Consider the following 10,842-nt stretch of genomic DNA (forward strand, 5'->3'; position numbering starts at 1 on the left):
TCATCAGCATTTTTAAATAATATTCCAGGAAATTAGAAATTAGAATATAATAAAGATTTGGGTGTTCGAGTTACATATAGTGCATGTCATATCACACTTAAGTGTCAGATCACACTGAATGTGGACCTAAAAGACTGTGCTTGAGTAAACAAGCTAACACTGATACACAGGGCCACAAAAACAGCTGATTTTGCTTAACTTGACATTATGCAAGAAACGGCTTTCACCACAGGCTAATGTAATTTCAGTTGTGAATGTAGATGATAAAGAATTGTCAAAAACAATGTGACACAGATGTGACAGCACCACCGCAAACCAGCGTCTGTATTAGTTAACGGTTAATCACATCAAAACCCGGTCGCCTAATGCTGCAACATGAGCAGGCTCCACTGATTGCTAGGAGTAACTGTGTGGAAACCAGAAAACTTTTAGATAAACTGAAAGAAACAGGAAATAGGTCTGCTGTTGTGTCTTGTGTGGTCTGCAGTTATTGATTACGTGCTGCTGCTCATTGCTAAAGGTTCCCTGTATAGCAGCTAACATAGCCATAATACTACCAAGACACTCATGGTTTCATTTCATAAAAAACACAAAAGCAGAGTGGCTTTCTATAGCAGACATGATACAGGGCATAGAGCCATTTTTCCAAGCTGGGCTCGAATGGTTTGCAGTACTTGGCCTCACGCACAATAGAGGAAGTTAAAGGGAGTGTGTGAATTCAGTAGTGCAGATAATTAAACCGTGTGCAGAGATGAAAATGTGTGAAATATAACTCGATACCTGTTAAACTGTTGTTGAGACCGTCACGGAGGTGTTGATCCAAGTCTGTATTAGGGCCTTAACATCTCACAGTGTCACAGCGATGGACTAATGGAGGCGCTTCACTTTGTTCTTTTCATCCTCAACATAAACTACAACCATGATTCATCTACTACATTAATCGTATTAATTCTCTAGGCTGGATATCAGTCATGTTTTCTGACCATGACCAAAAGTTGAAGCACTGTTTTAACGTAAAGACATTCAAGGAGTCACATGTATTTGTCAGTAACTTTATTAACAGGTCGTGGAGTAAGTGACGTGAAATACAGCTGATAGTTCTGTGTGCACTGAGAAACTCTACTAGGGGTCATTAAGTCATTGATCGAGGGTAAAGAGGCAAACAATTACAGGGTGGCTGTACGACATTTGAAACATTCTGAATGAATTCTCGTTGCGTGTTCCAACACGCAAGGTGCGACCACCAAATGTGTGGTCTCTAAACAGGCATCAGACTAAGCGCCTGCTGCCACTGAACGGCCCACTTTTTCCTGCCCAATGTAAAGTCCTTTATGATGTATGGCTGCGACCTGACTGCCTCCTTCCTCCTCCCCATAAACAGTTGATTGCTTCACTTTGTTCCGTCACTCATTTCCTTATTCCCGTTCTGGATGAGCGCTCCTAACCGCCTCTCCCAACTCTCCAGCCACTGATTGATTGATTTATGGGTCAATCAGTGTATAACCTTACCCGCCTACCGTTTCATGTGCTAAAACACTTAGGAAGCAATCAAAGCCCGAGGCTAAAATGTGAAGCTTTTCTTCAATTAATCTTGGGCAGAAAATGCACTTGTTCTTCGAGCTCGTGCTCTGCATTACAAAAAGAATCACTTCATGATAAAAGGTGTTATTCAGACCAATTTCAAGATCCAAATCCGTATTTTAGCGACTCTTTCTCTCCATTGGAATTTCCAGGCCACCACCAAGAGTCCGGGGAAGGCTATTTGGAGAAATTAGCATAGCCACTAGTAGTCCTTGCAAACAACAGACTGTAAACAGATTATGGGATTTGTCAAAGGCTGACCTTCTGTTAAGCAGCACCTGTGTGAAGCAGTGTGAGCCAAAGTGTCCTCTACCGGCCACAGCCAACAGATGGCACTCTGGTAACATCCAGGCCACGGTGAGTCGTTTATGATAAAGGAGAAAAAAAAAAAAAAAAAAGAGAGCGGCTGAGAAGAGTCTTCCTTGTACACAGATACATTGGACATGGACATTTATTATTTATTTTTAATTTTTGTTATTTCCCCCCACTCACCCCCAGTGAAGCTAAAAAGAAAACCTCAGTCATTGAAATCAGACTGTTTTTATTTCTCCCTTACACAAAGTGCTTGGCTGTTAACTTTAAGGACACAGTGACACTATCTGACAAGACAGCTGAGCTATATGCCAGGACTTTTAGTCCGCTGACTTTTTCTAAACTGGGCTCGATTTTGGTTTCATCAGATGTCTGAGAGGGGGTTTACCTTGAACAAACGGTTTGACATTGAGGCTTCTGTGTGGATGCTGAGCAAGTTGGCTGCTAAATCCGATTCTCCCCCCAGGACCAAACGCGGGACCTCGGCCGGGCGTCGCTCCGCCGCTTCCTTTGTTGATAAAATGCGGCGAACCAAGGACATATCGGCTCGGATCCTTCTGGTGAGCGCCGTGACCCCTGCTTGCCATGCTTTGGGGCAGCCGGAGCCGACTCAGAGACATGCCATGTCTATTTGGGCCAGACTCATCAACTGCAAGGTCATGTTCATTGTAGACAAATGAGAACGGCTTGTAGCGACCTTGAGGATCCCAATTCACAAGGTCAGCCTGGCTGGGGGCTTCAGCCGGTGTTGACAGGGCAACACGCTTGACTTCCTCAAAAGTGGGCGTGAGGTCACTATCCCACTGTCCTCTAGGAAAGACGAGCTCTCGGTCCGTGATGTATTCACTTGGACTGTAAGAACCGTGGCTCAGCAGGAATCTGTCAGGACTCCTGGGGTGAGCTCGTTTATGCATTGCCTCGTCGAAGGGGCTTCCTCCTGGCTGATGTTGTAGGTAGGTGGCCATGTTAGGTTCAGTCTCTGCCAATTCGTGATCATTCTTATAATAAGATTGGGGATGCATTTCGTGGTGAGCTGGTGTGTGGAGATCAGGGGCTCCGTGGACTCCAGGATAAGGCAAACCCAACGCAGCTGCACGGGCTGCAGCAACAGAGCAACATGCAGGAATGTTATTAGGCTGCGGTTATTCTCCGTTTGCAGTTTCATTGTTTTGAAATGTCAAACGTACCCGCTAATTGCTAATTATAAGAAAGCAGTAAGATCAATCAAAGCACACTACATACCTCTTGCTGTTTTTGCGCAATACACACCTCCAGCTGACACGGAGCCCAGCACAATAGTGCTGCAAAAGACAGGAAAAAAAACAAAAAAAATTCTGTAAGCCAAACAGGAGAAGCTCAGAGCAGCAAGGATTGTTTTTAACCACAGGGTTTAAAGTACCTGAGAAAAAGCACCAGTAGTGTACACATTCCTGAAGTTATGTCAGCATAAATTTCACGACAGCAAAATTACTGAAACACTTGTCACTCTTGCCTTTATTTTGCAGCCACTCGGACTGCTTAAAACCTCATCCTGGCTTGATTTACTAATTACAGACAGCTGGTTGTCATAGAGACCAGAACTCCACCACAACATCCAGTCAGCCGCTGGCAAATTGCTTCATTATAGGAAATTAGTTAAAATGCTTGCCAGCAGCAGAATTCGACATCACAAGACATTACATTTTTTTTTTTCATTCATTTTAGAGAAGTGAAACACGCATTTAAAGATGGCAGCGTGAGTCACGCAAACAACATGGTTCGCTGCAATTTTGTACAGGCTTGTATTTCTGTAATCCTTTATTTACACACGGCAGCAGAAGTTTGCGTAAGTTGGGCTGGAAGAAAATCTGGGTTGTGTAATTTGCGATCCTAGTACAACTCTAACGCCACATCAGAAGTTGTGTCATTAAAACTGAAAAAAATAAATAAATAATAATAATAATGATGTAAAATTTCCGCATGATTATTACAACCTCCACAAAGTTGAGAAGATCTAAGTGGGCTTGACCATTACAAGGTTCTGTAACTATTGTTGACTTCAGAGAAATCTGAAACACTGACAGGTGACGGCGTCCCCAGTACAAGTGACGCAAAAACATTTTAAAACTTTTAAATAGGCAATATTAGCTCTTTTTTTTAGAGAGAAAATATCTGAGCTCCGACTCTTGCTTCAAGGAACGTCTGAGGCCACAATGAAGCAGGTGAGAGCAGCGGAAGCCTTTAATAATTCACCCAAATTATTTCTGTCAGGACTGACAAGCTAAACAGGGGCTTGATTTAATTCTGTAATTGCACATTCACCTTTACCCTGAACCTGTAGTTTTGGTAATTAATAGCCCGGAGCTTTATTTCAAGTGTGCCATGGGATGTAATGGAATTCAAATTGCAGGTGATGTGAAACCAGAGATGTGAACGCCCGCTCCTCGGCCACAAGGAGATCAAGTTATTTTCCCACCACAGTATCCTCACAGAGGAAGGCAACGCTAAAAAGTGGCACCAACCCTCAAGCAGACCCCTGGACCTAATCCTCCGCCCCTACACTTCAAAAAGCATCTGTCTGTTGTTTAAGATGGACTACACTTGCCTTGAACTTTGGTATTTGACTTGTGGATTTATGTGGAGTCCACAGGTCGGATAAACACCGTCTAATAAACACTGTGTCCATCAGCAAGGCGACTGCACTGGCGACTAAAGGAGACTCTCGTGGAAGGGGTTGAATCGGTTGACACACACCCTCTGGAGGCAGGTGCTGCTGTACAAGGTCACCAATAGAGGAACAGTGGTCCACCTTTCAACCCCGGGGGTGACGGCTGGCGCCCCTCCTCTTCTCCCATCGCCTCCTCTGGGCCTCATTTGTGACGAGCGGGAGGTCTGCAGTGTCATTTCCACAAGATGTTGACACAGACAGAGCAGCCCCGCCGGACTGCCAGGCCAACTCTGACACAGCGCTCCGGTAATGGTTTGTTTCGACCTAAAGGTGGCATGTAGCGCTTCAGCAATTAGGCTCATGATGAAACCCCCTCGCATTTGTTTTCCACTAATTTTCCAAACTCGTGTAAATATGTATCAGAATCAATTAGGCCTAATAATATACCATCCTTAGAGGATTCACATCAAAGCACATAAGCACACAATCCAATTAAGAGTGTTTACTGTTTAGATTGAAATGCTCACTGTTCCGCTCTTAAACCCAATCCGCATATCAGTAAACAGTATTTGCCAGAGTGCCTTTTCCAGTGGGCGTGTGTGTAGGTGTATGCGTGCGTGCTCGCATGTTCACATGTATGAGTCAAGAGAGAGGGAGAGATAAAGAACAGGGATACATGCCACCTTTTAATCTACGGGGTTTGTGCGTTCGCACATTAGCATATCTTGAAGAATCTGTCCCAATTACTGAGGCTGCCTTTCTGACAGAGAATAGGTAGCTGAGAGTTGCAGGCGTTCTCTTATTTTAATGTGTGTAATAGACTTAAAGCAAATTCTCTTGTTGACAAAAACAGCTGAGGACAAAGTAGTGCATTGATCCCAGTGCATGTGTGCCATGACTAACACAAAGGAGGGAAGTTAGTGGTACAATAAGGCGTGGACATCAGTGGACTGACAGGTGACTGAGGGGCCGCCTGCGTCCAAAAAGTTGCATACAGCCAACTAACGTTTAAGCTCTGGGGCCTCTGCAGTGGACTCCTCATACCAGCAGGTGGCAGTAGTTGGTGTTCATCCGTCCAAAGGCTGAAATGGTAGAAGTGAATCATGCTGATCATCTGGTCTCTCGAGTTCATTGATTCTAGATGATCGTGCCTTCTGCTGTAAAGCTTTTAAACACAGACCCCACTCATTTAAAATTAAACTTTCAAGGTTTTATCTATTTATTTATTCTATTTATCGACAGGATTTGTTTATTGTTTATTGGATTTTTACCACTTATTTTATTGATCTTAAGGAGCACTGATTTTTATGATCGATTATCATGTGCCAATGCACTTATTGTTTCTTTGGCTCGCTTGTTTATTTATTAAATCGATTGAATGAATAAGGTTCTCTGAATCTGAATCTGAATTCCTGCAGTTTTTTTATCAGTGTGTTTAATTTCGTCATCTTGCTTCCTCTCCACATGCTCTGGTTGACTGAACCAATCAGCTTAGGTCAGCCACCTCACACCAACGCCCTCTGCCAGACATTCAACATGCTAACAGGGATCCGAGTCACCCGCGACGAAACTAGCTCATAGATTACCCACAGCAGCTCTACCCAGATCGTCAGATTGGCGCATCCCAGCTTTCTGTTGCATGTACGGTGCTCAAGCTGTGAGGGATGAAAAGCCTGAATAACTGAGATGCAGCATGTTACTGAAGCTCACATGCAAGTAACCCAGAAACACACAATAATGACTAAGAATATTTAGACTGAATGTAAGTTCTGAGAGCCTTGGCGTAAAAATAATGAGATCAAAGATGCCCCCCACCATGTTTAAAATCCAAGAAATGGTCAGAATATACACTGTGTGAGCCATCCACAAAAACTGGCAGACTGTGTACAAGACAAAGCAAAGCATTAGTTTCTGTTACCAAATGAGCAGCTCCTCCAATTCATCTCCTGTTCATACAGCATCCATTAGAGACTTGCCTGCAACAATCTGAGCCTGCGATTTGAGACAACAATTAATTTAGCCTTTTCTGCAGCCTGCCTTTATCATCTTTTACCAAACTGAATACAGACTGTTGCTCACAACATCTCCAGGCTTTCCAAAATTAGAAGAGAAAAAAAAAATGTGACAACAAGATACTGTAAGGCCTAAAGTACAATTAACAATGACACGAGTGGGATGGCTCCTTCAGGTTCCACACCAATTAGGAAAAGGGAACAGTCAGCAAATATTGCCTGTGATGTCCCAAACAAATGCCCCTTCTGGGTGGTTCCAGCATGCATGCAGTCACCACTTGTACTGGGGACGCTGTCACCTGTCAGGCTTCATTTCAGCGTTGTTGATGTCTTTTTGCATGTCGCCGCCCCAAACAATCTCTTTAGGCTCAGCCCTGCGTCAGGGATTAATTAGCTATGTCTCTTTCTACATGGGCCAAGAAGCACAAACAAGCAATTCAAAAGAAAGCATGGGGAAGAGTAATAATGAATCAACAATGGTGTCTCCTTGTTTTTGCAATCGAAGCACTCCAAGCAATTCGCATAATGCTCAGCAGCACATTCTGACAAGATGAACTGTATGAGGAGAATGCATCCACATGCATCCCTGGTGCATGGTTTAAGTGTGAGGAACTAATTATTTGAGTCAGTTCATAGTTTTATAAATTCTTCCCTGCAAACTTTCTTCAGTTCAAGTCTCTCATCTGCCCAGTATCTGTACATTCTCCATGTTGTGTTGAGGTTTTTCCCACTACACATATTATGCATTGGAGATCCACACCTAAAAAAGCTGCAACTCCATACAGCAATGTTATTTTCACATCTTAAGAAGCGTCAGAACAATTTTGCATTTGTTGAATTTTGTTTATTTTGCCTTTCCTTTCTACACAACTTCGGGATTTATTTTTTAATTCATTTTATTTTTCACTTTTTTCACATAAAGTTTTATGAGCTACACCTTTACTGAAGCATTTTAAATTTTGTAATTTTCATACTGTATATTATGTGCTAAAACAAAGTATATAACACTCAACCATAATAAATTTAAGGAGGTTAACCTTTGATTTAATGGCAACTACCTTGATTTGTACAGTAGCTGCCACAGAAACAGATTAATGGTTCCACTGGGAAATGTCACTTTACCCTTGGAGTCTTGCCGACGATTGTCTCATAGCGTAGCAATCATCTTAGCAGCAGTACAGTGAGGTAAAATTAACAAAATCTGATTTGCTCTGGAGGAATGGCAAGATAGGTATCAAGCATCAGTTTTACAACTTGTAATGCATTAAAGGATTTTAGCACAAACTTGTAGCACTGGCGCTCCATGGTGTATAAAAAGCTTGTTCAGTCATGGTCGTCCGTAACCTATGCTCATGTTAATCTACCTGTCTGTATCTATCTTCCTTCCCTGTTCCTGCTCCATGCACCGCAGGCAGCTGTTGCTGTCTGCAGCATTTCACCACGTTGCACAAATGAATCCAGCAGCTTATATCTGAGCACATTGTAGAAGAATTAGGAATCAAACTTGAAACTGCTGTTGCACCACAAGCCTAAGTTGAAGGTATCAGTGAAGTCAGTTTTTGTGTCCTTCAGTTCATCATTATGGACTCTCTGGTTGCTATGGTAAATGTGAGCTTCAGGAGCAGGTAAAAAAAAAAAAAAAATAAAAAAATAACAGACATTCATGAGAGTGTAGTGTACTTAAAACAATGGAGACAGTGAGAGCAACTTCAACTTCAAACAGCACTTTCATTAAAACAAAGCCACAATTAACCAGCATACCTCCAATGAATGTCTGCCAGACTGTCACAGAACTAACACAGCTCATAAGCTTCGTTGCATTGTCAGCACAGTCCAGTACTTTAAACTCTGTCCATGTTCTCTGCGTAGCCACTGTAAGGCATTTGATCCATGTGTTTTGGAGGCGATAACAGATGGCGACGGGCATTTCTCTAGCACAAAACACATGAATACTGAAGTTGGGCATTGTGGTGTCACATTTTAGCACAGAATAGATCAACTGCAGACAGGGGTACTATCATAGTTATGTAATGTACCATCTGTACAAATCACTGAAACTCAGTTCAGGTCGGGGTTCTGTCAGCGTTGAAGTTTCGAAGCTTGGCTCTCGATCAGGTTTGGTTGCCTCAACACTGGCAAGCCAGGAGGTAGCATGTATTTGCTGGCTGCGACAGCCGGTGAATCAGCTAAATGTCTGTGGGTGTGGAGATCCACTGCACATCTGGACGCAGCCCGCAGTGATAGCAAAGCTGCAGGTGTGGTTGGTGGTTAAGTTCTGGAGGCTTTTACAACCTGCGCCGCGCCAAATGTTACAGAAAGAGAAAGGGCGAGCAGATGGTGGGAACTGGCCTTGAAGGGAAGAGAGAAAACTGAAAAAGACAGAGTGCTCTTGGGCAGTGATGGAAGATCCCAGAGACAGCGCCATGCCTCGATTCCTCCATCAGCTCCCTATCTCATTGAAACCCGGCAGATTGGCAAAGACGTTGCGGAAAGTTTTTCCTCCTTGGGAGGTGCCTTTACAAAAGTGGAGTGACAGCAAGTCAAGGTCAACCACGGCTTCCATTGTCTGCTTTCGTGGCCTGCAGACAACGAGTGTGTCTATAATGAAAGGGTGGAAGGCAATCTGAGTGGTAATTGGCCTCTGCTTCATTAATGAGGGGCGGACAGCTGTTATCGAGGGTGAACATTGATGCTATTGATCGAATCACTGGAAACATGCTCCACAAATAAACCTTATACCATTCACATTCTGCTCTCCTCTTATAATTTCTGTCTCAACAGGAAGGCAGCGTACAGGTATCCCACGACTGCCTTTGATACTGCAGGGAAAAATGTTATTGCTAACAAGCTTCACTGATTCCCTTATTATACAGAATTAGATGTTTTCGACTGAGGGGCTCTCTGTATGAATCAGGATACGATTTATCATGTCTTCTGAGAATGCCGAACATGGTTACCATTGTTACGAAAATAGATATTCAAATTCTCCGCTTGCTATCACAGCTTCCGTGCCTGTTTTTCTCAGAGCTGCTGTGTGGCAGGAAAAGAGGGTGAGGTGATGGCGGGTGGAGAAGGGTGGAGGGATTTTTCAGCTGCACTCCATATGTTGTGTCATTTGGGGCCTTGCTGGTGTCTGTGTATGCTTGGCAGGTCTTGGCTCTCTTCCTCTTCACATGGTGCCTGTGCACCCGTCTCTGTCAGCACCCACCTGCCCCTCTGCCTCTAGACCTGGCACAACACGCTGTTTTACCGCTTAAGACACCATGAAAGGGAAATGAGCGGAATTTCCCAATGATGCTACTGGTCATGTAGAAATTTTGTCATGCACATGCACTGAATTTCATTTCTTAGTTCTGCTGCAGCTCAGTGGGATTCATGACAGGCATTTTACGAGAAAGTAATTGATGTAGAAGAACCAGACGATCACGGTAACACGTTCCTCTTCCTTCCGACTACTGATAATAGGATCAGAAACTTGGATGTGTTAGCTAGTAGCACCTTATGTAACATCTCACTGGGAGCCTCTTTCTGCAGCTTGGTTTATGAGTGGTCTATGCCACTGTAGGCATTTATCCTTCCATGCTGGTGTGTGGGCATCATTCTACATTACACCGTTAAAATTCTAATTAGTGGCTAGTAAGTTTCTCTGTGTATGTCATACAAAGGCAAATGGAATTGAGCGGTTCATGCTGGAGCTAATGGGTGTTGAACATTTACTACTTTTATTGAAATCACTGTAATGAAGGAAACAGAGAAGATGAAGTGTTAGAAGCAAAAGGTTCTTGGGGTTGTACCGACTCATAGTTACATTTCTGAGAAGGTGCAAATCAGTCAACGCCGTATATCCAATGACGAGGCATTGTAAATCTAGCTTAACTCCACTATTTTTTTTTAACTTGTAGTCTTCAACGGAGAAGAAACTTCCAGCCTAAAAATTAAAGATATACGTCCTCGCTTGGCCGCTTGAGGTAGCCTCCAAAAGCCAAAAGCTAATTTACACATTCATGACTATCGGCATAAAACTCACTCATTTCAATTACATAAAGGCTCTGAGTGACGAGTGGGCGCCCTTGAAAGTTTCTAGATGTGCCTAGACGTCATCCGCCTGCCTAAACTGCAATCACGCTCCGCCTTTCATTCTGAAGTAGGCACAAGAGGGCGAGCATCACACCAAGATTCAAAACCGCTCTACAGGAAATCTTTGGACGACGTTTTCAATACACAGTCAGTGGCCTCAACGCTAACCCCAATTAAGTGATGACGCTCACAATCTTCCTCAGAAAAACCAAC

The 10,842-nt window shown here is 43.4% G+C and overlaps 1 protein-coding gene across 2 annotated transcripts; it reads right to left on the reverse strand.

The window, feature by feature from the left end:
- Positions 1–1,038: 1,038 nt before the first annotated feature.
- On the reverse strand, positions 1,039–3,425 carry LOC125016544. Of its 2 annotated transcripts, XM_047599085.1 has the most exons (5): positions 3,293–3,425; positions 3,136–3,194; positions 2,282–2,992; positions 1,843–1,918; positions 1,039–1,758 (listed from the first exon to the last, which is right to left on the reverse strand). In XM_047599085.1, the coding sequence occupies exons 1-5, from the start codon at positions 3,319–3,321 to the stop codon at positions 1,701–1,703; spliced, it is 933 nt and encodes a 310-aa protein (XP_047455041.1). In that variant the 5' UTR covers positions 3,322–3,425; the 3' UTR covers positions 1,039–1,700. The 2 variants fall into 2 exon arrangements, with proteins under 2 accessions (XP_047455041.1, XP_047455040.1); XM_047599084.1 differs by having other exon boundaries at positions 1,039–1,918.
- Between the last annotated feature and the right edge of the window lie 7,417 nt (positions 3,426–10,842).

The sequence above is a fragment of the Mugil cephalus genome, chromosome 11, assembly GCF_022458985.1.
Source record: "Mugil cephalus isolate CIBA_MC_2020 chromosome 11, CIBA_Mcephalus_1.1, whole genome shotgun sequence".
Classification (NCBI taxonomy): domain Eukaryota; kingdom Metazoa; phylum Chordata; class Actinopteri; order Mugiliformes; family Mugilidae; genus Mugil; species Mugil cephalus.

Bases quoted from the DNA above. Each gene is read 5' to 3' on its own strand.
- LOC125016544 (XM_047599084.1), bottom strand. From the start codon at position 3,321: ATGTGTACACTACTGGTGCTTTTTCTCAG. The intron at 2,993-3,135 runs GTATGTAGTGTG...CTGTTGCTGCAG, and splicing joins TTGCGCAAAAACAGCAAGAG to CCCGTGCAGCTGCGTTGGGT. The intron at 1,919-2,281 runs GTAAACCCCCTC...GGATGTTACCAG, and splicing joins TGTCAAACCGTTTGTTCAAG to AGTGCCATCTGTTGGCTGTG.